The 26377-nt window shown below is 36.7% G+C and overlaps 2 protein-coding genes across 2 annotated transcripts in view; one reads left to right on the top strand and one right to left on the bottom strand.

The window, feature by feature from the left end:
- Positions 1 to 13783: 13783 nt before the first annotated feature.
- On the bottom strand, positions 13784 to 18721 carry stx2a (syntaxin 2a). The gene is made up of 9 exons (XM_055180080.2): positions 18440 to 18721; positions 18099 to 18158; positions 17879 to 17978; positions 17657 to 17731; positions 17254 to 17321; positions 16920 to 17028; positions 15295 to 15368; positions 15084 to 15221; positions 13784 to 14640 (listed from the first exon to the last, which is right to left on the bottom strand). Exons 1-9 carry the CDS (start codon positions 18467 to 18469, stop codon positions 14467 to 14469), a joined length of 828 nt encoding a protein of 275 aa, XP_055036055.2. The 5' UTR covers positions 18470 to 18721; the 3' UTR covers positions 13784 to 14466.
- A 145-nt stretch (positions 18722 to 18866) lies between these two features.
- LOC129423690 (dynein axonemal intermediate chain 1) overlaps positions 18867 to 26377 on the top strand; it is a 29623-nt gene continuing 22112 nt past the window's right edge. Inside the window, exons 1-15 of the mRNA XM_055180073.2 lie at positions 18867 to 19123; positions 19226 to 19282; positions 19363 to 19449; positions 19542 to 19622; positions 19741 to 19867; positions 19946 to 19995; positions 20097 to 20264; positions 20824 to 20883; positions 21008 to 21136; positions 21280 to 21364; positions 21753 to 21870; positions 21985 to 22028; positions 22126 to 22373; positions 23621 to 23710; positions 25332 to 25407. Of these exons, the coding sequence (XP_055036048.1) occupies positions 19082 to 19123; positions 19226 to 19282; positions 19363 to 19449; positions 19542 to 19622; positions 19741 to 19867; positions 19946 to 19995; positions 20097 to 20264; positions 20824 to 20883; positions 21008 to 21136; positions 21280 to 21364; positions 21753 to 21870; positions 21985 to 22028; positions 22126 to 22373; positions 23621 to 23710; positions 25332 to 25407 (1462 nt within the window). The 5' untranslated portion in view covers positions 18867 to 19081. The remainder of the gene's footprint in view (positions 19124 to 19225; positions 19283 to 19362; positions 19450 to 19541; positions 19623 to 19740; positions 19868 to 19945; positions 19996 to 20096; positions 20265 to 20823; positions 20884 to 21007; positions 21137 to 21279; positions 21365 to 21752; positions 21871 to 21984; positions 22029 to 22125; positions 22374 to 23620; positions 23711 to 25331; positions 25408 to 26377) is intronic.

Here is a 26377-nt window from a genome sequence, read left to right on the forward strand (position 1 = left end):
CTTCTACAGTTGCACGATATAAATGTTAATGTATAAATTAAATTAGATGAATGTTGATTTATAAAATAAACACCACAGTCTTAAATCATATTTTCATTGTGTTTTTGCTGCGTCTGTGTTGGTTGGGAACTGCGCTCTGTTGCAGCCACACTTGATTCTGAGGAACTACTTTGTTTGGCGGAAGACTAATATTTGTACTAATATAATTACAACTTATTTGTGTTTTATTTTATGAAATCCTACTATGTATATGAAGTAACTGTTTTATAAAAGCAATAAGTCCCGCGAAGCAGTGGGGTTACAGTGCATTTTATAACAGCTAAGGGGGTTTTAGTGCCTAACAACGCCCCTTAGCTGTTATAAAATGCACTGGTAACCCACTGCTTCTTGGGGCTTATTGCTTTATTAAACAGTTAATATTTACTACACCTGCCATGTATAAACCACTGTGAGGTGTGAGATTTTTTAAACGGCAATTTTGAATGGACTTGTTTATGGCGACATGTCGAGCTTCACGCGGTCCGACACTGTCAGCAGTATCTTTCTCATTTAACACATTGTAAGTTATTTGAACAAACCATAATAAACTTATTAAACTAATACATGAGTATTGTTTTCGTTTTATGAAAATATGATTACATCGCTTCTTACGCACTAGGTGGAGACATGAGCTTATGAAATTATTTGCTTACTTGTAAAGTATTTGCTTTTTAATTTAAAACATAACAAAAGTTGCGCAAACACATTACGAACTACACATAAACTAAGCAGATTATGTTGTATATATTCTGTACTGTTATCACATTTTTGTAATAATATATAGTAGCAGAATAAATAAGCTAAATCAGCATATTTTTATTAGCATAATTAGTTGTTTTTAAACAATTATTGTATTTAATGTTTACTGGCAGTTTCTATAAAAGGTTTTACTGGATGGATTTTGTAAATACACATACAGGTCACATACACATTCAGTTCTTGTGCATGGATTATGTTAAAACAAATATTTTGTAGAGATTTACTGCGTTTGTATTCGCTATTATGGCAACCCGTAACTGCACAATTGAGGTCAGTCTTCCAGGATTTCATAATAAACATGAAACAGCCAGTCAAAACGGCACACTTGTGTCCTTCGCAATAGACTACCTTTAGTGGCTCACCAGAAGTCATAAACAGAAAAGCTCAAAGATGGCGGCGCCCACATTTACGTCAAGAAACAGGTGGATACCAGTTTACTGTACCATTCTAAAATATGTCGTAGAGGCCATGTCACTTCATATCTCCATTTAAGGAAAAGAAGCTGATCTGTTGCAACCTAGTCTTGTAAAGCAAGCTATTATTATGGTCCGTCGGTTTTCCATTACCAACCTGTCCTCCCTCACTACTGGGCTGGTTGTCAGGGCAACAGCCCCAGCAATACATATTACCAAGTGGGACATACTGTAGCAGACACTTTAGGGACTTCCTGTCCATTTTATCACAAAAGGCTGTGGATAGTAGAGCTGTTGCTGCATTCATGCAGGTTCCTACCAGGGTGAGGATGCTAGGCTCTCCTGATTTTGCCAAGTGGTTGATGTCCTCAGGGCAACATTATGTTGACCCTGGGACAACATTTCAATCAACCAATCAGATTTCAGAAATAAGTTTACAGTTTGTTTTAAGTTTAAGCTTACAACCCTGATTAGCTGTTTCTAGACCATTGTTTTTCACTTATCATGTCCCTCTGATTTTGGGGTTTGGTTATGGTTAGGGTTGGTGTTTGAGGTGGGTTTAGGTTTCATTTAGAAAAATGTTGTCCTTGGGTCAACACAATATGTTGCCCTGGGGACATCTCTCACTTGGCAAAATCAGTTCGAGCGAGGATGCTACAAGTGTACATTTTGCCAGCAACAGAAGGTATAGGGAAACACAGCAACTTACCAGCGATCTCTGATGCTGTTTCTGCTGTCTGAGGGTGGCTAGGTCTTGTTTAAGAGGTCTATTCTTTTCCTCTAGCAGGCAACACTGATTCACATGGTGAGCAGCGTGTGACGTCAGATGCAGAGCGCTCTGTTTCAGTTGCTGGGAAAGAAAGATGAACATGGACTTACTCTACAAACTTTTAAAATGAACATAGTTTTAGTATAAAATCATTACTTTTATCGTTTTGAGATAACTATGTAACTGAACCTTTAAAGGGGACATCTCACAAGACTTTTGCAAGATGTCAAATAAATCTTTGGTGTCTCCTAGGGGTGTGACGAGACGAGACACGAGATTGGGTTCACAAGAATGAGACGAGACGATATTTTTACACTTTTTAAGAAATCCTTAATGATTAAATAAATGAATAAGAAACTGAAATCATGTTATTTTTAAAAGTTTTAACTAATCAAGGACTGTCCCTAAAAATTATTTTGCTAACTGATAATGAAGTAATTTGTTATTTTTGGGTAATAAAAATAGAGCCAAGTGAGCAGTAGCCTTTAAAATTACATAATAACGAAGATGCAATAATAATTGGTTCAAAAAAAGTATTAAAACCAAGTTACATTAAACAACATTACATTAACACATTACATTTGTGGCCTATACTGTAAATAAAAAGCATTATGTATGTATTATAACAAAGGCCTGCAGGGGGCGATAGTGGACTCGTCTCGCGGACGCTATCTTCACTTTCACTTTAAGCGGAGGGAAACGCTTATTTTTAGGCAAACAATGTTTAAATCCCTTTTAATATTAAATATATGTCTATTTCTTTACACTAGAAATGATACAACCACTGTCATTTTTAGCAAGAACATGCAGATATTAAATCATGTAAACTCTGTGTGAGGGTTTAATCTGCTGAGACTTCACATCTGACACTGATCGACAGAAAAACACAACGCATCTCAGACTTCACACGAGTTCCCAAACAAACATTATTGGAAACCCAAACAAAAAAGCAAACGCAGTGAAAGACAAATATAATGCATGCACTGTAAAAGGGTCAAACTGAAAGCTGCCTCCTCCGGAGGTCGCATATGCAGGCTGCATACGTCATGAAGGTTTATTTCAGATCATTAACTGAGCATTACATTCGCAAGTCGTGAGCATATTACAACAATTTGCGATTAACTAAATAATTACTAAACTTTATAATTGTTAATAGTCTCTAATAAGATAGCCTTTATGAAGTAAATGCAGTTTAAAAATGCAACCACACGAGATCTCGTCACAGCTAGTGTCTCCAGAGTACGTATGTGAAATTCTAGCTTAAAATAACATCTAGATCATTTATTATAGTGTGTTAAAATTCACTTTGTAGGTGTGAGTAAAAATGTGCCGTTTTGGGGTGTGTACTTTTAAATGCAAATGAGCTGATCTCTGCACTAAATGGCAGTGCCGTGGTTGTATAGTGCAGATTAAGGGACAGTATTATCCCCATCTGACATCACCAGGGGAGCCAAATTTTAAATGACCTATTTTTTTACATGCATGCAGAGAATGGTTTACTAAAACTAATGGCACTTTTCCATTGCATAGTAGTACCCCACAGGTCAGGTCGTGTCAGCTCACCTTACTTGAGTTAGCTTAATTAGCTTTTCCATTTAGTTTAGTAGCACTCCGGAATGGGAGGGACTATAGGCGTGTCATTATATTTGCGCTGCCTACTGCCATACAAAAAGTGAGAGCAAGCGTCATTAGAATGCAGTGTTTCCCATACATTTATTTATTTGTCAGTCGGACACAAAATTAAAATTGACCACCACAAATTTATCACTATACCTCTGTCTCACATGACAGTTTATGTACAAACACCTGTGGCTTCAGTCGACGCGTTCCGCTAAGTTGCAAAAAAACAGTGCATACATGCTAGCGTGCTCGTCACAGATGTATCGCCACAAACTGCAAGGAAAACACTGGTATGGTGTTCCTGATTCTCAGCCTGTGGATGTTTTTCACTGCTAAAAGGGAGTTTGGGAACTTACAACAAAGCACATATGACAACAGATTTGCTTGAGACACCACAAGCACGAAGGTAAAGCTAATGACGAAGGTTTAGCAATGACGCTGGTAGTGACGATTCTCTCAGACCAATCAATGATCTACAATGTTTTCGTGTCACGTTTTAGTAAGGCTGGGTAAAAATATCGATTCATCAATGCATTGCAATTATTTGTTTCTCAATTCAATATCGATTCATCAAATCCTATGAATTGATTCAGCCCACCGGCCAGTGGCGGCGCTGTGGGCAACACTCTTGTGAGAGCGTTCAGCGTTGTACAAGACGCGCTTTACCAAAACATCATGATTCCCATTTTTACATTTTTATTTTACTATTTAAAATGGCTTAATTCATTGTAGCGAGCAGAGTTGTTTCCCACACATACCCGTTCTCTTGTTGTAATTCTGTGTGCAAGCAACAACACTGATGAGAAGAGCAACATCAGTGTCTCAATGTAAATGTATGGTGATTTTGTCAGACAACGTCTTGTTTTTAGCAGCAGTTAAAGAAAGAGCTGATTATATTAAACAAGGAGTTACTGGGTCGTGGGTCATTACTGGGTTGTGTTTAGTCACTATTTTATAGACAACAGACCAGATAATATGTAAAAATAGCATTCAGTTGTTTTAAAATGCAATATAATGTGACAGATCAAAGAGTGAAACATGACGCAATGATGTCACATATATGCTAATCGGCGTGTAACGTCTCTCAAAATCATGTGGGAAACACTGTAAAAACTCAGGTACTTAATTACTTGTGTATTTACTTATTACCGAATCGATACCGAAGCAAATAAAACAATATTGAATCGAATCGAAGCCCCAAGAATCAAAATCTAAACGAATAGTGAAATTCCTAACAATACCCAACCCTATTTTTTAGGATCAGCTCAGCTCGCTTGAAACCCCAACCGAGGTGGTACTAAAAAATATTGGGTACTGCGTACTGTACGTGGAAACCCCCCAAAAGTAAGCTGATCCAACCCGTGGGGTACTTTGCAATGTAAAAGCGCCATAAGTTACTGGGTTGTTCTTTTTCACATTTTCTAGGTTGACAGAAGCACTGGGGACCCAATTATAGCACTTAAACATGGAAAAAGTCTGATTGTCATGATATGTCTTCTTTAAATCTTCTTTAAATACTAAACAACAAAAACTACTGTAAGTTTTTTTTATGTTAAGGGGCTACTATTCAGTTAACATTGTGGGAGTAACTTCAAGCTTTACTTTCCAGGAAAATCAATGATTGTTTTGTTACTTGGGCATTTCAGCCTCAACACTTGGGTTGCACAGAATCACGCCCAGTTTATTGAGCATTTGATGCATTTTACTGATATTGCCAACTGTGTAATGATGAGAGCAACACCAGCACGGAGGGCAGTAATGAAACTAAACCACTGGATTGGGAGAGATCTGTGCCCATACAAACGATCACTCCCATGTCTATAACTTTCTTCAACATTTATTGTCTATTCATTATCATTTACAATAGTGGGGTTTCCATCCAAACGTGAATCAAATCTTTTCAAAATTCGCAAAAAAAGAAAAACAAAGAAATGCGAATTACTGTGCATTTTCATTAAGTTGTTAGAGCGAATGATGGTGGTATTGGTAAGCTAGTAACCAACAGTAAAATCAGGGTGATGGAAACCCAGCTAATGTCAAGAAAACATCACAAAGAGAAGCTACTCAAGTCAAGTCATCGTTTCAACCATTCATAGCAGTGCAGTATACAGTATAGTGAAATGGGTTTCTCCAGGACCGTGGAGCTACATACAGACACTGAACATAAAACAACACAGAGCTAATCTAAGTCAATTTTAAACTCAGCCACATACTGTAAAGTGCATGTGTGCAGCTGCAAACAGTGCCAGACAAAAGACAATAGAAAGTGGAAGACGAAGACACTGCAAGACCAATACAAGAACAATACAAAATAAAAATAGCGCAGAGTTGTGGTACAGAAAAGACTGCTTGTAAACATCTTTACACATTATAGCAGTAGTTGGTAGCAGCATCAAAAGTAGTAGTGATGTACAAAAGACAGCATTTAAGTGTTTACTTTTGTCTTTATTAACAAAGGTATATAGGTTTTTGGACACAGAAGTAAACATTTGTTGATTTGTACCAGTATGACATCAGCAGCTGGACAGCCCAGACTGTGAGCTCATCCTTTGTGACTCATAGGAATACAAATTCTGTTCAGTTTAGTTTAGATTTCATTTAAATTGTGTTTCAAACTGTTGTAAAACGACTATAAATGCAAACCTGGCTGCATTTATATTTTAATGTAAATAAAATATATTTGCATTTTATATCCAATAATGTGTTAGGTTGTTATGCTGTTTGCCAACTACAAAAAGTTAGACTAAAATAGACACTACACTCTATATTTCTTGTCTAAAATGTTTTATTTATAATATAAAAATGCAGTACATTTTCATGGATCAGTGACAAAACAAGCTTATACTTAAATATTTAAAAAAAATTATGTAATGAACAATGTGTTTAAAAAGTTTTGTTTATTGAACAACATTTCAGTACATTTAAATGTTTAAATGATTTTTTCACAATATTTTTGATATCCCTATTCAAAAAAATGTCAGGTGGTACGACCAATCATTGTCTATTTGTCAAATAAGTTTTAATGCGCTCCCTGTGTCATGCTGATTGTTTGTTTATTTGATAGTGGCATTTGAAATTATAATTCTGAAAATAGTTGAAAGTATTAAACTACTTTCCCATAAAACTAAGATTTGAGAACTATACATTTATATTTTTAAAAGTATTATAACAAGTGTACACAACCTTAGCTTGCATTTATTAAAACTTATTAGCTAAAATTCTAGCTAAATTTTTAGCTTTTTAAAATTGTTACGCTTATTTTTTTTTATCTTTAAGGGTCATTCATAGCAGTTGCACCATTTGACATTCTGGTTGCACCATCTGACCTCTGCAATAAATTTACATTAAACAGACTTCTACTTAGATGCAGGTATTAGCTTTTGCCTGTTATATCAAATTCATCAATATAACTTTCAAATACAATGTCTGATAAAATAGCAATTTTCTAGTATTACATTGGTTGTACCACCTGACACAGAAAGTGTACCAGCTACGCATTAAATTAAAGTAAAAAATTTTAGTATTTGAGAGAAATCTACAAACTTTGCATTCAGCCATAAAGACCACAAGGGGTTTACTGCATGATGTGATATTATGTTTACTCATGTTCATACTTGTTAACTTCTTAATAAAAGTATTTCGGTTGTACTGCCTTGACATTTAAGAACATTCAAATTGTTGGACAAAAGTTTTTCTATTATCCTAACTTCCCAACAACTACTGATATTTGTGAAATTTGAAAGGTTTTGAACATAAAATAATGCCAGAGTATCTTATTTTACATTTTTTTTATATAATTTAAACACCATTTTGAACAGTTGTCTTTAACTGCTAATTTCTACAGACAGTTGCCCACATGTAATTTTACAAGTTTAAGATATCAAAACAAAAGTTAGTATTTATTATTAAAAAATAATACTGAAAATGTATTTAAACTAAATAGGTTTTATAGAATAAAGTGACACATGTAATAATTTATCAAGTTATTTTATAGAACATAATGCCCCCGGACACAAAGGGGAGGTTTCCTGACAGGTATATGACTAGTCCTAGACTAAAATAAATGTAAGAGCTGTCCAAACTGAAAACAACTTGCACTGACATAGATTAAAATACCTCAGTGCCCTTTGTTTTGCCTCAAAATGCACTCCAGTAATGTTTTTAGTAAGGCATGTTTATTAAAACCAGTTATATTTTCTAATTAAAATAAGGCCTTGTCCTGGTTTAAGCTCATTTGTGTCCGGGAAACCACCCCAAAAATACGCATGGCATCTCCTTGACTTATATATAATACAAAATGGTATTACTTTAGTATCTGTATTAGTAGAACCCTAAAAAAACACAGTCTGACAAGATGTAAAATACATGATCTCTATTCCCATGTCTCCATCTAATCTTTCGTTTTACAGCCTATGAATTACAGCTCACACTTTTGTCATATTTGAAAGCATTTTTAACATCAACTTTCCTTCAAGTTACAAGGAAATCTTAAATACTTTGTATAGGAAAGTAACAACAAGAAGTAAAATTTGTATAGAAGTGCTAAAGAACATAATGAAAAAAGACATTCTAGGATTGTTTTCCATTACTGGTTACAGCTGGTGGATCAAATAATTACATCATCAATTATGAAAAAAGCTAATTAGGCTTTAAACACGACTTTAAACTCTTAAATCAGCTGCCAGTCTTTTGGTCTTTGCCAGTTTTTAATCACACACAGGGATCATCCGTGTTTCAAAGCTCTGGCTTCTGTTTTCAGCGTGCATGTGTGGATTTTACTGAGAGATCTTACATAATCCGAGAAAACAGTCTGCAATATCACAGTAGTAATACTACCAATTGCAGGGCCGTGGCTTTGCCAGGTCTCCAGCTGGTTTCCATGCCTCACTACATTAGCAGATTCAGTCACAGCCAGTAAACCTACTGCCCCACCAGTACCAAACCAGCCTGGGCCACAGCCAGCAGAGCGAGGCGAACACGGATAGGCAAGGCACATACAGTTTCTCAATACTGTATATCCAGCTAACTATACATCATCTAACAAACCAAAATCCAGCAAGCTGAACCCAAGCATAAGGCAGGGAGCTAATGAGCAATTAGTCCAACAAATCAAGTGCACCCCACAAAGAGAAATGTCCATTCTCCTTAGTGGCAGGATTAATTTAAAAAAATGAACCGATGAGAGACTTCTCACTCCAGCTGTGTGTCGACTGTCCTGGGAACAGGGTGAATGCGGTAGTGAAAAATGTCTCCGGTTGGCACACATTGTAAAAATGCCATTGTTGAGAAGTACCTGCAATAGCTTGTGATGCCAATTAGCTACACACCCCTCACAGATCCACTCGTATCGGTGACTGCACCCACCAAACTTCCTGTTGAGCCGTAGCATTAAGCAACACCGGCATCAGTGTAGCCAGGTCAAATGTATCTCCACACATCTGGAGCATATCGCCTTATCCTGTAAGAACATGCTATATCCTAGCATTGGAATATAACAGAGCCTATAATGAAACAGGGCGTGCTATACACCGTGCCAAGAAGGAACGACATGTGTGCATGGCAATACACACACACACATTAACTCATTCATATTAAACATCATGTGAATGTGTGCATACATGTGCACATTACCTTAGTGGTAGCCACTGTCTTCCTTAACGCTCCCACTCCGTTATATCACCGGCTGGCAGGAGTGCCAGCGACCGGGGCAGTGACGACACGTCTGCGTTGCGTGTATGTGTGGCTCTGCGCTTGTGAGCGCGCGTGCATGCGTGTCAGTGCAGAAGCCCTCGGCTGAAACACGAGACAGACAGCGCGAGAGCATCTCCAGGCTAAGAGTGGTGCAACAGAACTGTACGTTCCTATTCTTGCTCGCTCTCCCTCTCTCTCTTACACGCGCACACACACACACAGAAATGCGCATGCTCCACGGTATGCTCTGTTGCTCTCATACAGCATGCACGCACACACGGGCTCCCTCTCTCTCTCCATCCTACTCTCACGCTCTTACGCATGGAGTGCAGTGATGTGTGGAGACACTCCCATTACTGATGTGTAAATCATTTTCCTTTTTCATGCATGGCCTTTCCAGCACTGCAAAGACCAATCTGATGCATCGTATAGCTTCATTATTTAGATTATGTTTTTTTTTTGTTATTGTTGCGACATAGGCAATTGTATTTACTATATCCATATTTTCCATTTATAGGATACCTTTTTATTTTAAGTTGATTCATGATTCTGTCCAATAATAAATCACTTAATTCCTACCTCCCTACCTTCCCCATCTATTAGCTGACTGTAACATATCAAAGCAAAGATTTCCTTTTCTTTCTTTCATTCTGTCTTCCTGCTTTCCAAGTGTCCTTTACTTCCATTATCTCTGTCGCTGCATGCTCCATCCTTTTCTCCATATGCCACCTGAAAGCACATGCATTGATATTGCTATCTCGCCCTACTGTGAATTGTTCTCGTTATCTCAAAAAACAGAAGGTAAAAACAGGGGCGCTCTGCTCCATTCAGCCTGGAACCAGGGGAACTTCAGGTTACGGTCTCAAAATATCACAGTTACATCAGATTTTAATGCACACAGGGGTATTAAGGAGGATTAGTTAGACAGCGCGGTAGGCACATCCTGGCCATTATACACTCTTTGCGCTAAGGAAACAGGCCTCATTGGAGGTGAAAAAAGAGAAGGAAAAAGGAAACAGATTCCCAATACGGTTACAGTCTCCTCTGCTCTGTTGCCAAGCAACCCCAGCTGCTCCTGTAGTGCAGACTGCCCCCCTTCCCCCACACTGGGGCACTCCTCTACAAATGCATCAGTTTAAGATGCCATGTCCATTCTCAAGAAAGAAGAACAGGCTGCGATGTGGTGGATAAGGATGCTAGGCCATGCGTAAATATGGAGGATGGCGCCACATTGTGTACATGACCATAATTCTTACTAAATATATTTGATATAACAAATAGCAACTTTCTGTCACTAATGTGTATAAAATAATCGTATTATATGTGATTCTGTATGTGAAATTTAGGCTAAAGCCTAATTATGTACTTTTGAGATCATAAAAAAAGACTTTAGCTGGTTTTTCACAGAATGGTCATATATTAGTTATAATATATACTAGATACATTTTAGTAATTATATCTAGTCAAAATTAAAAGGCTACTGAAGAATTTAGGTCATTATGTTACTATGTAAGAAATAAACAATAGACATAACACTTTTAGTGCATGTAACTCAGGATCACCTACCTTATATTTGGTGTTGACATTATTGGCATTTCGTGCTGTTATGATTGACAGCTGTCCCTGAATCCACAGCAATTCAAGTCTGTGAGAAAATTGCCTCACATCAATCCTTTGACTTTGTATCTTTACACACAAAAACAAATTAAATTAATTTTAACACACAACCCTGTACACATCAGTGTAATCTTAATAAAGTGAAAATCCAACTAACAGTGTCCTGTTGCAAATTGTTGGTTTAAGCAGGCCCTAAAATTAAAATAATCAATATAGTAATATAGTGTGATCTGTTTATACTTTGTGTACAATGTATGCCACTATATATATTCAAACATTCATTAAAAACTTAGGTAAAACATTTATATTTACAGTCAGAGGTGCCTCGATATGTGAGATAAAACGGAGATCCCCTGTTCAGTGACAAGAAAATGGCTGGTCTTAAACCCTGACCTGGTCCCATGACACCTTTAGACACATTACACCTGCCTACAGTTTACCACCTCGCAGGGGCAGAGATATGTCACTTCACCCCTACAGTACATGACCACATGAACCACAATGTATTACAGGTGACCCAGAGATTGATACAGAGCCAAGGTTAACATCCAATAATGAATTTGGACACTCACAGCGCTAGAAACCCGCCTGCAGAGACGCTTGAATTCATTTGGTACGAGCCTCAACGTGCATTATGGGTATTTTCTAGCCACTAAATGTATAAAGTGTACATCAGTCACATACATGTTACTACGGTCCATTACCTATGGGGGGTGGGGTTGCGTCACTTGCTGCCCCCACCACGCCTGTCAGTGGGACACAACAGCTGAAACCGACGTTTGAGACTTATAATAAAATTAAAAATTAAGAGACAGATTATTTTATTTTATTTTAGGGAATATTGATGCATATTAACTACCCATTAGTATATCAAATTTACCAACCTAAAAATTTTAAAAAAATAAATAAATAAAACGCATCATCTGTCGTGTCCACAGTAAGTATTACAACAATAATATTAATTCACGTCATATAGTTTATAATTATAAAATTTATATTTTATAATATATATAATACATAATTTATAATTGAGGACCCCCATGAAAACAAGATGTTGCACTCATGGGGTTAATCCTCTAATAAATGTTAAATAAATAAATAAATAAAACAGTGACAAGGACCTTTAATTTGCTAAATATACACTTTTATTTACAGACTTACAGGTGCGCGTAGAATCTTGGGAAAGCCAAGGCTGTGAAGGATCCTTCATTTCACGGGAACCGAAGGACGCATTTGGCCTTCAAATACGGTGTTGTGTCGAAGTCTGTTCCCTATGTTCCCCCTATTTTTCCCTTCAGTGTAGTGTTTTTATGGCGTTTTTATCACGTTATAGGTTTTATTATTTATATATTTAAAGTTTTAATGGCTACTGAGATGTATATTTGTGCATTTCTGTAATGTATCTGTATTGTTCTTAATGGTAAGTCAATTATTTTTAAAGTATGAATCATATTATATGTATAATATTTATTTAATTATGTATGCAAACATTACATTTTTAAAACAACCAGTAAAGGAAAAAAAGAAAAAGACAGGCTATATTTTAAAATAAATACCCTAATAGAAAACTGTCAAATGTATGAAATATTTAATAAATTGTATTATAAAATACATGATATTATGCCTTTTTAGTATAACCAATTCAAATCTTTAATCTTTCTAAATGTAACGTGATGAAAACGCTATAAAAGCACTACACAAAAGGTAAACATAGGGGGAACTGATTTCGACACAACAACTGCCTTCGGAGGACGCAGCCATCGTCTTACGCATGCGCACTGCAGACGTATGCACGTGCTCCCCTTGCAGAAATGTATTATTATAAAAACAGTTGTGCTTTTGTTGTTTTATATTAAATATTTATATATTATTAAAGATATTTTATAGTTTAAAGTAATTATATAATGTTTTTTTTCTGACGTAAACACACATACATGCACGTGACATCTAAAATGTAAAATCTTGAAAAATAAGCAATATTAAAGTACATCGTAGTTAAAATCTAACTATATAAGCTGCATATTTTATTTGATAAATGACTGAATGTACAATAGATTACACGTAAATGCTCTTACGTGGGATGCCGGCTGGTTCTTCTTGTACGAGTTTTTCAGGCCCTTAAGCGCGTGGGGAACCGGGACATTTTTCTCCAATGTGTACCAGTATGAATAAGAGAAAGTCATGGAGAGGAAGGCAGTCTATACTTAGCCATAGTAGCCTACCTATATAATAGGATGCAGAATGTACCTGTTTTAGTTTCCACACAGTGCTTAGGCCTACAAGAGACACGACATAAATCGTGCGCTTCGCTTCCACGTCAGTTACTTGCTCAGTGACTGCGAGTGATGGACGAGGTCTAAACGAGCAATAAACTAAGGGCCACGTGCAGGTACTTTTTAATATAATGTACATAACATAGTCATTGTGGTTTGCTATTTGAAAAATTATAAATAGCTGTAATTTATTTTATATTTTATTTTAAAATATAAAATACTGTATATTTTAAAGCAGGGGTCACCAACCTTTTTGTGAGCAAGGGCTACCACAATGGATAAAACAATCTGGACTGGAGGGCTTGTTTTACTTGTTGATTTTATTTTATTTTACTTGTTAATGTTTTGTCATTGCTTAACATGTTAACATACATAAAATAAGCTGAGCTAATTAAAAAAATATGTAATAAATAAATATAAAATTTAGGCTATTAGTAGAATGTGCTTTGGCTGGCAACTCACAGACTCTATGTTGGCAACCTGGTGCCCGTGGTCACCATGTTGCAGACCACTGTTTTAAATAAGTGTATTCTGAAAATTTTGACTAAATAAAACACAACATCATTTTTTATACAGTGTAATATATATAAATTATACCCGAATTTCTTCCAGTCTTTCCAGTTTATTTGAAACGCCTGCATTCCTAGCAATCTACACAACTGTCATTTACGATCATTAATACATTACCAAGCAATAAAAGCATCTTAAGCATGGTCAAGGCCTGTCAATGTCTGATCTATCTGTCAGTATCTTACAGTATATTGTATGTGACCCATCCTTCTTTCACTTAAAAATATAATATCAAAGCTGCCAAACATTCGTTCTAATAATTAGACCGTCTATATAAATCAAGTGAAATTAAGTTATATAGCATTGAATATGTACACGAAACCATGAAACCAATGGACACCATCTCAAACAAAAACACAACAAAAGCAAACACAACAATACAGAAACAAAGCTAAAATTCAGGACTTTACTAGCTATCTATATATTTATAGCTAACTAGCTATTACTGTAATGACATCGCTAGTGCTGCTATTTTTAGTAGAAAACTATAGCACATAAGAGCAAGTGTAATTATTAACTATGCTGCAAAGAAACTACCAAGACATTTGTTTGTATAGGCAAAGGTTGAATAGACAGATCCTGGTGGAAATTCAGTTATGAAAGGCAAAGTGGTCCTGCTTTTTACAGTTTACAGAATCACCTTTATGAATCTCTCATTTACACAGAACACAATAGTCATAGTTTCACGAACACTTGATGGCACTGGGTAAAGTTCTCAGGAACCATCACTGGTCACTGCTTTAGCTTTGCCCTTAAATGAACTGCGGAAGCGAGGGAGTATCCGCCAAGATTTTTTATAAACCACAGCGTCTTTCATGGTTTCTTTTCCTTGTTCTACATAGTTTTCAGCTTTCATTACAGTCTTTGCAATATTGTTGGCCATTTCCCCCTGTAGAACAGACAATTCAAACAATCCGCATTATTTTGTGCTCATGCATGAATCTGTTATTCAGTGTATGCTGAAAGGCCCCTTTCCCCTGCTGAAAAAAACAGCATACCAGCAAGACCAGCATATGTTGTGTTTTGGTGCCGGTCTGCTAGTGAACACCAGCTAAACCAGCATCAAACCAGCATCAGCACCAGCATTAGCACCAGCTAAACCAGCACCAAACCAGCATTAGCACCAGCTAAACCAGCATTAGCACCAGCACCCCATGCTGGTCATACCAGCATATGTTGTGTTTTGGTGCTGGTATGCTGTGACCACCAGCTAAACCAGCATAGACCAGCATAATTCCCATGCTGGTCCATGCTGGTTTGATGCTGTTTTTTTCAGCAGGGTCATCTGTTTAATAATACTTTGACCTACTATCTATTTATTGACAAGCTTACCTGACTGCTCACTAACATTGCAATATCCACAAACATGTTATTCAACTCTCGAATGCTGGCTTCCAGACAGAGAATGTCCTTATGCCGTGACTCGATCTCATTCAGTGTTTGCCCTGTAATGTTGAAGCCAGGAAGACTCTACACACAGAGGGTTATATTAGGACAATAAGACAAAAGTGCAGCAAAGTAATCAATACTTAAAAGAACTTACATCTAAAGTAAAAACAGAAGAGTTGTTGCTCTGCAGCAAGACCTCCGTCTCCTCTTCGGTGAGGATTCTGCCTTCTTAAAACAGAAATATTCATTTTTTTATTGGATTTCTATCATGAAATTTATGAAATCCCCAAATAAAATATTCAAAGAAACTCCTTTAGTATTTTTTGAGACTTAGTATAGGATATTTGTACTTACACTCACCTAAAGGATTATTAGGAACACCTGTTCAATTTCTCATTAATGCAATTATCTAATCAACCAATCACATGGCAGTTGCTTCAATGTATTTAGGGGTGTGGTCCTGGTCAAGACAATCTCCTGAACTCCAAACTGAGAATGTCAGAATGGGAAAGAAAGGTGATTTAAGCAATTTTGAATGTGGCATGGTTGTTGGTGCCAGACGGGCCGGTCCGAGTATTTCACTATTTGCTCAGTTACTGGGATTTTCACGCACAACCATTTCTAGGGTTTACAAAGAATGGTGTGAAAAGGAAAAACATCCAGTATGCGGCAGTCCTGTGGGCGAAAATGCCTTGTTGATGCTAGAGGTCAGAGGAGAATGAGCCGACTGATTCAAGCTGATAGAAGAGCAACTTTGACTGAAATAACCACTCGTTACAACCGAGGTATGCAGCAAAGCATTTGTGAAGCCACAACACGTACAACCTTGAGGCGAATGGCCTACAACAGCTGAAGACCCCATCGGGTACCACTCATCTCCACTACAAATAAGGCTACAATTTGCACGAGCTCACCAAAATTGGAGAGTTTAAGACTGGGAAAATGTTGCCTGGTCTGATGAGTCTCGATTTCTCTTGAGACATTCAGAGAGAATTTGGTGTAAACAAAATGAAAACATGGATCCATCATGCCTTGTTACCAATGTGCAGGCTGGTGGTGGTAGAAGATGTTTCCTTGGCACACTTTAGGCCTCTTAGTGCCAATTGGGCATCGTTTAAATGCCACGGCCTACCTGAGCATTGTTTCTGACCATGTCCATCCCTTTATGACCACCATGTAGCCATCTTCTGATGGCTACTTCCAGCAGGATAATACACCATGTCTAAAAGCTCAAATCATTTCAAATTGGTTTCTTGAACTTGACAATGAGTTCACTCTATTAAAATGGCCCCCACAGTCACCAAATCTCAACCCAATAAAGCATCTTTTGGATGTGGTGGAACGGGAGCTTCGTGCCCTAGATATGCATCCCAAAAAACTCCATCAACTGCAAGATGCTATCCTATCAATATGGGCCAACATTTCTAAAGAATGCTTTCAGCACCTTGTTGAATCAATGCCACGTAGAATTAAGGCAGTTCTGAAGGCAAAAGGGGGTCAAACACAGTATAAGTATGGTGTTCCTAATAATCCTTTAGGTGAGTGTATATGTATTATGACCCTGGTTGTACTGTATGGTATTGTATATTGTTATTGTAAAGGAAATTTAAAGGCAAGCTACAGTATGGCTATTTTCTTTAAATGCCTTTTCATATTCTATAGAGACATTTTATGTTCTTGGTAATCATACTAGATCTATCTGGGATATACAAATGACAATGGTCAGTAGTAAGCAAAACATTCTGTGATGTTGTGTTAAAAGTATGTAAGTTCACTTACTTATCTCCAGCTGTCTTTGAATCTGTTCTTTACTGCTTTTTCGGAAAGATAAAAGTTCTTGATTGTACACATTCATTATTTCTGCAAACCTCAGTGACAGAACTGTGTGCTATGGAGGATTCACAACATGAAAGAGGAAGTTAACAAAACAATCAACTAAATAAATATGGATTAAAAGACTTATACTTTTACATGCACTGCTCGAATTCCCCTTTATGTGTTTCCTGAGAATCTAACACACAACCTTGGTGATTAAGCACATTGCTTTATCAGTTGAGTTAGACACTTTGAGAACAAGGCATTTATATTAATGTAGTAAAGGGTGATGTCGCACCTGGGTATTCTGGATGCGGAAGTACACAGAGCCACTATTTGCATTCTCACACAAATTTCCCTCCAAACCTATTAAATAAAAGCATACTGACATTTTACCTTGTTGTCTGTGAAAACCCAACTAAAGTCAATGTTTTGTGATTGATGTTTTATAAATAAAATCATACTACATAATATAGAGTGATATAACCTTGATATTTTTAACATTGATTGAGTAAGGCAAGATTGAAATTGAAGTGAAATCAATGAATGAAATTAAACTTTGATGCTCCTAATCTCATACTTAGATTATGAGGCTTACGCATGTATTTCACACACAGGGTCACATACAGTATGAGTTACAGCAAGTCAAAACTGTTATCATCATAACATGTATAATAACTTAAATAAGTACATTTAATCACCTTTTAGTTTAACATGGATGACATCAGCTGTCCTCTTGATATCATTGTTAAACTGCTCAAGCTCCTCTCTCACATCTGTTAATAGGAATGGGCACTTTAGTAAAAGCAATTGAGACTGTAGCCGCTCAAAAAAGTTTTAACCCCTTTAGACAACTAGTTACTTACAATAAAATAAGATGCAAAGATGTACAGTTTAATGTTTCTTTGTGCAGAAGTACTTACACTTCGGTGGGTTGATTTCTGTCAAAATAGTATGATGCCTTGACTTCACCTCTCCCACAAAATGGGAAATACTCTGGATAAGTTTCTGAACCTCATCTACCTGTATACAATATGTTGACAAGGCATTACGTAATCATTTGCAACTATCAAATTATGGCTTCTTACATAAGTTAGTTATAATAAACATTTAAAGGCTATACCAACACAAGAGCACACAAACCTTAGGGAGGAATTGCTCTAGGAAATCATTGGTCTCTACTGGAGCCGTGTCACCTCGGGTCTGCGCAGTACATGGTTATTATACAGTCAAAACAAATAAAAACAGTCACAGAGACAGCAGGGGGGTTAAAAATATTGTCAGAATTGATCGTATAAGCACCATCAACTATCAACTGTAACGTACACCACATACATTCGTTTTCAATGGCAATAACGACTGTAGGCACTACAGGCAAGGTTGTATTTACGATAGTGAAACTATAAGTACACCTGAGTCTAATAGAGTCTACTATGAGTTTCAATCTAAATACTACATACAAAGAAATGTATATGAAATCTTACGGGTGTTAAATCAGTCAGGCGGTCCTTCATTTCAAGGTTGAATCATTTGTTTCGCACCTGCCGTCTACACTACAATATGACAATAGGTGTGTTTAACTTCACGCGGTGCTGCGCACACCGGTAGACGTTTACCATCTTAAGTACCGCGAGATCCATTCGAAGACCGTGCTTTCGATTCACTCTCGCGGTACTTTGATGTAATAAACCGATCGGTCTGCGCAACGCCGTCTGAATTTGAACACACCCAGTAGTTCATACAGGACAACTGTTGACTCAAAGCCCCGCCTTATTTACTTCCGCACTCCCACGCGCATTGTTTCACTGTCATTTTAAATGTACGTATTTGCAAATTACTTTTCAAACTATTTCAGTACATACGAAGAAAATCATGTGTAAGCTGAAGTTTTCCACACCATAAATGTATTGCTTTTCTGTTCTGTGCGAAGCAGCAGGTGTAACGCCTCTGCGCATGCTCATTACAAGCTCTCGAGTCTCTATGGAGTCTCACGAGGCAGTTGCCAGGCAACTTGAATACACATGTTGGTACTGCTGCAAATAGTTTGAGAAACGAGCATGCAAACGTATTTATAAACTTATCGACACTAACAGATTGACAGTAAAAAAAAACTTTGATAGGTTAACATGCCTATGACTCAGAAACACGCGACGGTGAAATCTAAACAGGTAAGTTAATTATATTAAAGCTAATGGAACTTATCTCACGGCATTGCAGTGTTTGAAAGTGTTTCAGAACAAGGCGTTTGACTTTTTTCTCTTTAAATTCAGGGATTAAATATCCAGTCAAAAGCACCTGTTGCAAAGGGCATGAAAGTGAAAAAGAAGGTAGCTTTCGATTAACAGTTTATTGAGAATGTTGTCAGACATTTTTAACAACGGTTTTTAAAGCCTTTGTTGTCCTACAGGATGATGACGATGGGATTGAAACAGTAGAAGAATCAATGCAGGGAAAGACTGTGAAGCCTCCAGACCAGCTGGACTTAACTGAGACGGTATGTAAACCTGCTACCTATTTAATGTCACATAATAATGATACCAAATGATATTATTCATATTACATGTTTCTCTTTCTTGTGTTGCAAAGGAGTTGAATGAAGAATTTACAAGAATACTAACAGCAAACAATCCACACGCTCCACAGAACATTGTTAGATATAGTTTCAAAGTAAGGTGCTACTACATTTCTCTAACTTGCATCTAGTTCTGTTACATTAAAATAATCAGCCTTTGTTTTTTTGCTAAAATCGTTTGGTTTAAATGACTAAAAACGGTTGTGTGTTCAGGATGGCTGCTATAAGCAAATCAGTAGTGTGGATCAGCTGGCTATTCACTTTGAACTTGAAGGGAATCTTTTGCACAAGGATACCAACGAGGCTCGGAGACAGGTGGCTAAAAAAGGCATCATGGAGGGTAAAATAACTTTTTAACTAAAATTATTTAAAATGAAAGCAAACCTTAAATTACAAACTGTGATATCAATTATTTTAGAGAAGCTAATAGAGGATGTGGTTGCTGAAGAGGAAAAACCTGTAACTCCAGTAAGAAAAAAGTTTTTAGTAATAGCAATTTTAGTAATATCACCAAACTTATTCAAAATGAACTAAATGTAAAAAAAAATGGCTAATGTATTTTATTTGAGGTGACTGAGCAGGTGGAGGGTGGAGAGGATACTGCTGAAGGGGAGGACGGTGGAGGCGAGGAGAGGCCAGACAGTGTGGACATCAAAGCTGGCAAAAAAGAGCAGAAACTCACCAACCAGTTCAACTTCAGTGAGAGGGCTTCACAGATTCTGAACAACCCTCTAAAAGTGAGAGCCAGATACATTAGGACCTATGGGTCATGTTATTAAACTTTTATTGTTATCGAAGGCTGGTGACTTCTCTTGGGAGGGGCGCAAATTCAAAATATGTGTTCGGAGTGGAGTGTCATTTGTGTTGCTCGTCATTCCAAAATATGTGTCCGTTGCATCATGTGAACCATGTGCCTCATGTGTCTTGTCAAAATAAGTGCCTACTGCACACGCGTCGAAACGGTTTATGATAAAAGAGACGCTCACGTTCACAAAATACTAACTTAACACTTAATTAAGCAAGTATCTGGCAAACGTGAGCGTCACTTTCATCATAAACCCTTTAGATGCGTCTGCAGCAGGCACACAACACATGATGCACATAGGTTCACAAGACGCGCCGAACACATATTTAGAAATGACGAACCACACACATGACGGGCTACATACATGCTTCACATGGTGCGGCCTCAAAAAAGAAGTCACCGGCCGCCACTGTTGTTATTTACACTAAAGAAAGTTTTTTTGTGTGTTCAGCCTTCTCTATTTCTTTTAATACCGAATTGATTTTTTACAGGAAAGAGGTTGTCAAACACAACCTCCTCCTCGTGCAAACTTCTCAGCAACAGCCAACCAGGTGAGAGATTTTTTCCTATTGTTGGTAAATTATTTTTGCACATTATTTAAACAGTATGTGTGTGTTATAAAAAACTGCACTTCTGTATGCACATGAACATACACATGCCCTTCTCTTTCTGCAGTGGACGATCCATGACTTTTATGTAGAAGAACTTCAAAGGCAGGAGAAAATTAAAGAGAAGCAGAAAGCCCAGCCTTCAAAGAAAGAGGACGATAAAGGCAAGAAGAAAATAGTCACAGCAGAAACTCAGGTACGAGTGTTGTTTGCTCCCCAGAAAGCAAATCTAATTTGAACCTCATTGACATATGTGAATCAAAATTTTCTTGACAACTGATTTCAAGAGCTGCTGTTTGTGCACAAGAGGGTATTGATAAAGGTCCCTTCTTCTTATAGAGTGATGACATAACAAAAGTGGCTAAGGTGTCCAAGATCATTGAGCGTATGGTGAATCAGAACACATTTGATGACATTGCACAGGGTAAGTAATCATTTCTGAGGGTTTGAAATGAACTTTTTCATTCATCGGATGCATCGGATAACGTTACTCTGATTTTTATTTGCATTTGGCGGGTTGGTGGGTATTTATTTCAAACCCTGACTAACATTACACTAAATACTAAAATTCAAAATGCTGGGTTGTTTCAACCCATGGTTGGGTAAAATATGGACAAAGCCAACAATTGGGTTAAATTAACCTACAAAATGTGAATATTTGCCCTGGCTATGAATTGAAACAACCCAGTATTGTAGGTTAAAACAACCCAGTATAATTTATTTTTAATCCTGCAGAGGGTTTACCCAACCCAGCAATTTTTTTTAGCGTACACCTTTCATCATGAATTAGTGCCTTTATATCCTAACTTTAGATTTTAGGTACTTTGAAGATGCATCCGATGAGTTTCGAGAGCAGGAGGGCACTCTTCTCCCATTGTGGAAATTCCAATATGATAAAGCCAAATGTCTGTCTGTGACTGCCCTCTGCTGGTGAGTTTTCACACTGTACTTAAACAAAATGCTAATATGAGTAATTATTTCACTTTGTTTTTTTTGTGATAATCTATGGAAATAAACACTAATTGTTCACATGTTTATTTATAGGAATCAAAAATACAAAGATTTGTTTGCTGTTGGTCTTGGATCATGTAGGTTTATTTCATTTTTTTTCAAAAGAGAAACTTGAACAAGGAATCAGTTGTAGAGAAACCGATCAACTAAAATGCAATCCATCTTCCCCTTTAGATGATTTCACTAAACAGGGACGTGGTATGCTTCTCTTCTACTCCATGAAAAACCCCACGTACCCAGAATTCGTCTTCACCACACCCTCAGGCGTCATGTGTGTAGACATCCATGAACATCTCTCCTACCTGGTGGTTGTGGGTTTTTATGATGGCTGTGTTGCAGTGTACAACCTTAAGGAACAGAGCGAGCAGCCAGCCTATATGAGCACAGTCAAAACAGGCAAGCACATGGACCCTGTGTGGCAGGTATGGATGAGGTCATGACACTGGAGTATTGGTTAAAATAATAATACTAAACTTTCATTATACATTTTGTGAACTTACTTTCATTTACATTTACGTATTTAGCTGACGCTTTTATCCAAAGTGACTTACAATTGCTATATATATCAGAGGTCGCACGCCTCTGGAGGAACTAGGGGTTAAGTGTCTTGCCCAGGGACACAATTGTGTGTCACAGTGGATTCAAAACCGGGTTTCTCACACCAAAGGCATGTGTCTTATCCACTGCGCCATCACCACCATCACAATTAAATGGTACCCTGACTATAAACACATTTTGCATGATGTCAAAAGCGAGGTTAACATGGTAAACAAGTCTTCAATTAGTAGATTGTAAAATGATGTGATAATATAACAGAAGATGAGACTTGATGCACGCAGACAGTAGGTGGCGGTAATGGGTTTTACAAGAACAGTAATGTCTGTTCAGCCCTTTTAATGTGAATAGGAGAGTGACATAAGTGATAAACAATATAGAAAACATACAAATTAAAGATGATCTAAATAAAGATGATCTGAGAGGTAAAAAAGTTACAATAGTATTGACTTTAGTAAATTGTATTTATATTTCACAACAACCATTACACGCCATCGACCCAAAATACACTATGTGCAAAATAATTGCAGCCTCCACAGCTTAAAATGAGTATTATATGCTATTTAATGTATATAATGTTTCTATCAATGGATTTTAGTAGTAGAAGGCAAATATTAAGTATTAAAGGCATACAAGTCTTCATAGTCGAGGTATCATTTAACATAATCTTCTTAGACAATTGTACACAAAGTTGGGTAACAAAAGCAAAATAACCTTTTTAAAACTTTGACATTAACTGACTGGCTTTTACTGAATTTAACATGCATGTGACCACCATGCAACATACCAAGTATATAATTGAATGGCTGTAATAGTAGTATACAGAACATTAAGTCAGCATTAAGTATGGTTGTGCTCATTTCATTAACTGCTTATGCTATCGTGTATTACTGTATGTTTTGCTCTCTGTCATTTTTATGTGCTTTTCACTGCTTCTATTAATGTAAAGCTGCTTTGAAACAATTAACTATTGTGAAAAGCGCTATATAAATAAAATTGAATTGAATTGAATTTCTGAACATAGACATAGATTGGCATATGGTTGTGTTACCACTTTTGTGACTGTTGGCCTGGTAGATTTTACTGTATAATTTTGTTACATTTCTATTGGCAGGTGAAGTGGCAGAAAGATGATTTGGACAGTAATCACAACTTCTTCTCAGTGTCCTCTGATGGACGGGTGGTGTCTTGGACTCTTGTGAAGGTATAAATGGGGAGTATATATGCTTAATACATGCTTATACACACATATATATATTATAAGCATGCATTAAGCATGTATCATAAGCATTTATTATAAGCATGCATAACTATATATTAGGGGTGTAACGGTACGCAAAAATCACGGTTCGGTGCGTGCCCCGGTTTTGAAGCCACGGTTCGGTTCATTTTCGGTACAGTAAGGAAAAAATGCAAACATTAAACTGCAGGTTGTTTATTACTATAAACTTTTCTTACAATTTGTTTACACCTTTTAAACACTTTTTATTAAAATATAATGCATAACTATATATTAGGGTGTAACGGTACGCAAAAATCACGGTTCGGTGCGTGCCCCGGTTTTGAAGCCACGGTTCGGTTCATTTTCGGTACAGTAAGGAAAAAATGCAAACATTAAACTGCAGGTTGTTTATTACTATAAACTTTTCTTACAATTTGTTTACACCTTTTAAACACTTTTTATTAAAATATAATGCATAACTATATATTAGGGTGTAACGGTACGCAAAAATCACGGTTCGGTGCGTGCCCCGGTTTTGAAGCCACGGTTCGGTTCATTTTCGGTACAGTAAGGAAAAAATGCAAACATTAAACTGCAGGTTGTTTATTACTATAAACTTTTTTTACAATTTGTTTACACTTTTTTAAACACTTTTTATTCAAATATAATATATAAAATATATATAACATGAAAAATAATAAATAAAATACAACTGCAAAGTTCTTTTTTACATTATTTTATAACAGTAGGTAACTCTTTTCTTAACCTTCTCTTAAACTTTTTCTACTTAAACCTTGCACTAAACTAACAAATTCAATTCCTGAATACATTTATGAACTATTAGCCTACATTTTTGCCATCAAAAATTTTCTGTTTTGATTTATTTTGGATTGTTTAACTCACAGTATTGAATTGGCTATGTACCATCTCTGTATAAAAATAATATTACTGCTCTATGTGTAACTGCATAGCAAGCAACATGATGATACTTATTATACACTCATTTTGAGATTATTGTGCTGTCGCATTGTGACAATGATGTGATTGACGTGAGGTGCAGATGAAAAATCTGATCACGCCTTCCTTATTCTCGCTGTCACAGAAAGCGCGTCTCATGATTACGTAGCAACGAAAGACGTGCAACCTCTCACTCACTTTTGAAAGAACAAAACAGTGCGTTGACATGCGTTTAACATGCGCTTTTAGACACGACACGTAAACGTTTACATCAATAATCAAACGCATATACAACTAAGTAAATAAAAATCTTTCTGCGGGCCGAATTATGTTATATGTTTGACAGAAGACTTGCGCTGAACGCGGAGACTTCCGACACTTAATATGTTCGTGTGGAAACGCACGTATTATGTTCCGCACACAAAAGATTGCATTCGGCCTTTCGGTGCACTGAACCGAAACGGTCCGGTACGAATACACATACCGTTACACCCCTAATATATATATATATATATATAGTAAAAGTTGCACTTAAATGACTTTGGAATTTTTTTCTAGTAATATGTAAATTCATAAAATGTTTGTAATTTTTTTATTTGGTTATAGGAAACAAATCTAACCCCATACTTAATCATTTGGTTTTTAGAATGAACTAGTCTTTACAGATATCATCGACTTTGAGGGCGCTATACCTGATGGCCAATCAAGTATGCACAGCACAGGTATGAATCAACAACACGGTACATTGTAAACATAATCATGTTCTAAATTAGAAATTATTTTCAATATGTATTGACCGACCAGCCTTCAGGACCTGATCTACCTATGTACTGTATTATAGATAGTTTCAGCGGCAACAACATAAACAATCGGCTTGTGTGGCCCAAACTTAACTTCTGGTAGACTTCTGCATTGCATTAATAAAAACAGAGTCCTTCTAGACTAGATTATTACTGATAAAAAGCAAAAAACAAGTAAATTACCATAGTTTAAATCATAGCTAAAGCATATAAAAGGGACACTACACTTTTCTTGAAAATATGCTCATTTTCCAGCTCCTCTATGGTTAAATATTTGATTTTTACAGTTTTGGAATCCATTCAGCTGATCTCCTGGTCTGGCGTTATCACTTTTAGCATAGCTTAGCATAATTTATTGAATCTGATTAGACCATTAGCATCACGCAAAAAAAATAACCAAAGAGTTTCTATATTTTTTTTCCTATTTAAAACTTGACTCTTCTGTAGTTACATCGTGTACTAAGACCGACAGAAAAATTAAGAGTTGCAATTTTCTAGGCAGATATGGCTAGGAACTATACTCTCATTCTGGAGTAATAATCAAGGACTTTGCTGCTGTAACATGGCTGCAGCAGGACAAGTGATATTACACAGTGTCCGAAAAATGCCCTTGGTTACTTTCAATAGCAAGGGGACTATTTTCAGGCACTGCGTAATATCATTGCACCTGCTGCAGCCATGTTACATCAGCCTTGATTATTATACCAGAATGAGAGTATATAGTCATATCTGCCTAGAAAATCACAACTTTTAATTTTCCATCTGTCTGAGTGCACGATGTAACTACAGAAGAGTCAAGTTTTAAATAAGAAAAATATCAAAACTCTTAGGTTATTTTTTAGGGTGAGGCTAATGGTCTAATCAGATTCAATGGATTGTGCTAAGCTATGCT

The sequence above is a fragment of the Misgurnus anguillicaudatus genome, chromosome 9 (genome assembly GCF_027580225.2).
Source record: "Misgurnus anguillicaudatus chromosome 9, ASM2758022v2, whole genome shotgun sequence".
NCBI lineage: Eukaryota > Metazoa > Chordata > Actinopteri > Cypriniformes > Cobitidae > Misgurnus > Misgurnus anguillicaudatus.

Excerpts from the sequence above, each read along its gene's own strand:
- stx2a (XM_055180080.2), bottom strand. The coding sequence starts at position 18,469 with ATGAAGGACCGCCTGACTGATTTAACACCC. Across the intron at positions 17,979-18,098 it reads TAGAGCAATTCCTCCCTAAG|GTAGATGAGGTTCAGAAACT; the intron begins GTTTGTGTGCTC and ends TATTGTATACAG. Across the intron at positions 15,222-15,294 it reads CTTCTGTTTTTACTTTAGAT|AGTCTTCCTGGCTTCAACAT; the intron begins GTAAGTTCTTTT and ends CTCTGTGTGTAG.